This window comes from Leucopleurus acutus (assembly GCF_964270905.1).
Source record: "Leucopleurus acutus genome assembly, chromosome: 1".
NCBI classification, from domain to species: domain Eukaryota; kingdom Metazoa; phylum Chordata; class Mammalia; order Artiodactyla; family Delphinidae; genus Leucopleurus; species Leucopleurus acutus.
The window spans coordinates 60,204,528-60,207,914 of NC_139142.1; the positions used below are offsets into that span (position 1 = coordinate 60,204,528).

The following is a 3,387-nucleotide window of genomic DNA, read 5'->3' on the forward strand; positions in this document are numbered from 1 at the left end:
ACTTTCCTTCCTTTATTCACCTTTAATTCCTCACTGCTTCCAACTGAGTTGAAGTGTTTGTATTAAAACAAAACAGCCACTGGAACTGAAGAAATTGACTCACCTGTTTTTTAAGTTGCAGGGTATTTTTTTATGGTATACAACATGCAGTATAATGTAATAAATATTTTAATTTCTTAAGGCTATTGAACTCTTGTGTCCCTTAGAGGGGACTTCCAACTTACTGTTACAAATATTGGCACTTAATCATAGAAGAAAATGACATTAAAATAGTTCAAGGATAAAATCACACGTGGGGTGCTTGTTCTCAAACAGGCCATGATCTCATTTAGATATGATCTATAAGCTTGAAGAAGTTATGAATCAATATAGCGGTAAGGAAACCTAACATAACAGTTAAGATCTGTGTCCATTATTTTTCATTTAGGCCTAGAAATACATTTCCTTTCCTGAATGAACCAATAAGGCCATTTCAAAGAGAAAGAAATGGAAACGAAAAACAAACGTGTTAAGGCGAGCATTGACCTCAGAAGCAGGCTCTCCCTTTTAATATACCGGAAAGGAACTGTAAATTCTTTGACCAGCAATTAGCACGCCTGGATCTCCTTCCACAGCACAGAGGAGCAGAGCCAGGAAGAAACTGGTGGTTACGTCGTGCTGCCTCTGGTGGCAAAGGGAGATGCTTCTACTTCTCACAAGGTTTTTTCCCCCCCACAATCGCGAGACTGGCGAAGCCTGGAGCCTTCTACACATTGCTGTGAGGCCAACTCCACCACCGCTCCGGACGGAGCACAGTGGGCGCGCGTGGGCGCTCAGCAAGTTCCTCTTCTCCAGCCCTTCCTGCCAGTGTTCACCAAAGTGCTTTAGGATCTGAGGTTGTGAAACTCCCTGAGCGGGGAAAACGATACACTTCTTCCCAGTGGCGATTTTTCTTTCTTTTTCTCCTGCCCTAAACAGGGTGTTTGACCTTCTGGCGACTGCGTTCCCTGTGCCCCGGCGCCAGCTGTGTTCCTGACCGCAGGGCTGCACGGGGCCTGGCAGAGCTCCGGACACATTTCCTGTTGAGGCCTAAGGGAGGGAAGCTGTTTGCTGCCAGAACCCTGACGGGAATTCTTGGAGATTGAGGGGACGGGCGCGGGGGACGGGTGGGGGGGCGGAGAGCCAGCTGTGGGGGGGGGGGGGCGGTGACCGCGCTCCTGGGACAGCTCCACGCCCTCGGGCGGGTCAGATCCAAGCTGGGAGCAGCCGTGGGCGCTGGGCCTCCAAGATGAGGCAGGCGCTCGCCCTGTGCCTTCTCTGGCAGACGTTCTGGCCCCGGCCCGGCAGTGGAGAGCACCCCACCGCCGACCGCGCGGGCTGCTCGGCTTCGGGGGCCTGCTACAGCCTGCACCACGCTACCTTCAAGCGGCAGGAGGCCGAGGAGGCCTGCAGCCTGCGCGGCGGGGCGCTCAGCACGGTGCGCGGGGACGCCGAGCTCCGCGCGGTGGTCGCGCTTTTACGGGCGGGCCCGGGGCCCGGAGGGGGCTCCAAAGACCTTCTCTTCTGGGTGGCGCTGGAGCGCAGGCGATCCAACTGCACCCTGGAGAATGAGCCGTTGCGGGGTTTCTCCTGGTTGTCCCCCGACGTCGGCAGGTCCGAAAGCGACACGCTGCAGTGGGTGGAGGAGCCCCAACGCTCCTGCACCGCTCGGAGCTGCGCGGGACTCCAGGCCACCCGGGGAATCGAGCCCGCAGGCTGGAAGGAGATGCGATGCCACCAGCGCGCCAACGGCTATCTGTGCAAGTACCAGTTCGAGGGCTTGTGCCCCGCACCGCGCCCGGGGGCCGCTTCTGACTTGAGCTACCGCGCGCCTTTCCAGCTTTCCAGCGCGGCGCTGGACTTCAGTCCCCCCGGGACCGAGGTGAGTGCGCTCTGCCCCGGGCAGCTCTCCATCACGGCCACCTGCACCTCGGACGAGGTCGGCGCGCGCTGGGACGGGATACCCTCCGGGGCTGTGCTCTGTCCCTGTCCCGGAAGGTACCTCCGTGATGGCAAATGCGTGGAGCTCCTTGACTGCCTAGACGACTTGGGAGTCTTTGCTTGCGAGTGTGCTGCGGGCTTCGTGCTAGGGAAAGACGGACGCTCTTGTGTAACCAATGGGGAAGGAGAGCCGGCCCCTGGGGGGACCAAGGTGCCCTCCTGGCACCCGCCAGCCACTGCAGCCAGCCCCGTGTCGAAGGGAACCTGGTCACCCAGTGTCCGGGAGAAGCCAGGAGAGGTACCCCATGCCCCTGGACAAAGCAGTTCAGCAACATCTATTCCCGAGATTCCTCGGTGGGGAGCACAGGGCACAATATCTACTCTTCAAATATCCCCTCAAACAGAGGCAAAGGCCGACATCAACTCTTCTGGAAGCGTGATTCCCAAGTTTAATTCCACGTCTTCCTCTGACAATCCCCAGGCTTTCGATTCTTCCACCGTGGTCTTCATACTTGTGAGCATAGCAGTAGTAGTGTTGGTGATATTGACCGTGACAGTGCTGGGGCTTTTCAAACTCTGCTTCCACAAGAGCCCTTCCCCTCGGCCAAGAAAGGGGCCTTTGGCTTCCCCGGGCATGGAGAATGATGCTGAGGCCACTGCTCTGAGCTCCAGTTCTACACATTGCACAGACAATGGGGTGAAGGTCGGAGATTGTGGTCTGCGGGACAGAGTAGAGGGAGCCTCGTTGACGGGGTCCTCTCTTGGCTCTGGTGACACATAGGGAAACGGGACAGTGAGCACTTGTTGTGAGCAGTTTTTCACTTTCAGTGAAAAGGGAAAAGGAAAAGAGGAACTTACTTGTGGGACTGACAATTCCTAAAGAAATTCCCCTTCCCCTAAATTCCCTCTTCTCCACTGAGGAGCCACATCTGAACTGGACACTCCTTCCCTGAAGATGGAGGAAGTGGAAGTGCCTAAGGGTGGTAGTGCGGGGCCTGGATCCTACTGGGGAGAGGTATTTTCTTGTGTTTATTCTGGGGAATTCGGAGAGGTGATTGAACTTTTCAGGACATTGGCAGCAAATATAGAATTTTTAAAAAATTTTATTTTTTACCAAATGGAAAGGAAAACTTCTGTCTACATTGTTCAGGCTGGGAGTGTATTGGTTTGAAATTCCCAGGCAAAAAATAAAGGATTGTTGATAACCCAGACTCAAATATCATTGGTTTCCTGGAGGAGTAATTATTCAGGAAGAACTGCCGAGGGGCATGTTGGGAATAGGAACAAGAGCACCTCCTGCTTTTAGGTGGAGCGGGAAAGTCCTTGGAATGAGGAGTAGATCTTTAAGAACTTTTTCCTTGGTTCTTTTATACATTACTTTCAAAGTCATTGTTACTTGTGTGCCCTGCTAGAAATCCAAACTGTAGC

The 3,387-nt window shown here is 54.1% G+C and overlaps 1 protein-coding gene across 1 annotated transcript; it reads left to right on the forward strand.

Annotated features, from left to right (window-relative positions):
• Positions 1-1,267: 1,267 nt before the first annotated feature.
• Positions 1,268-3,170, forward strand: CLEC14A (C-type lectin domain containing 14A; the record flags this gene model as incomplete). Its single annotated transcript, XM_082834987.1, has 1 exon — positions 1,268-3,170. The coding sequence occupies one exon, from the start codon at positions 1,268-1,270 to the stop codon at positions 2,738-2,740; it is 1,473 nt and encodes a 490-aa protein (XP_082691113.1). The 3' UTR covers positions 2,741-3,170.
• Positions 3,171-3,387: the final 217 nt, after the last annotated feature.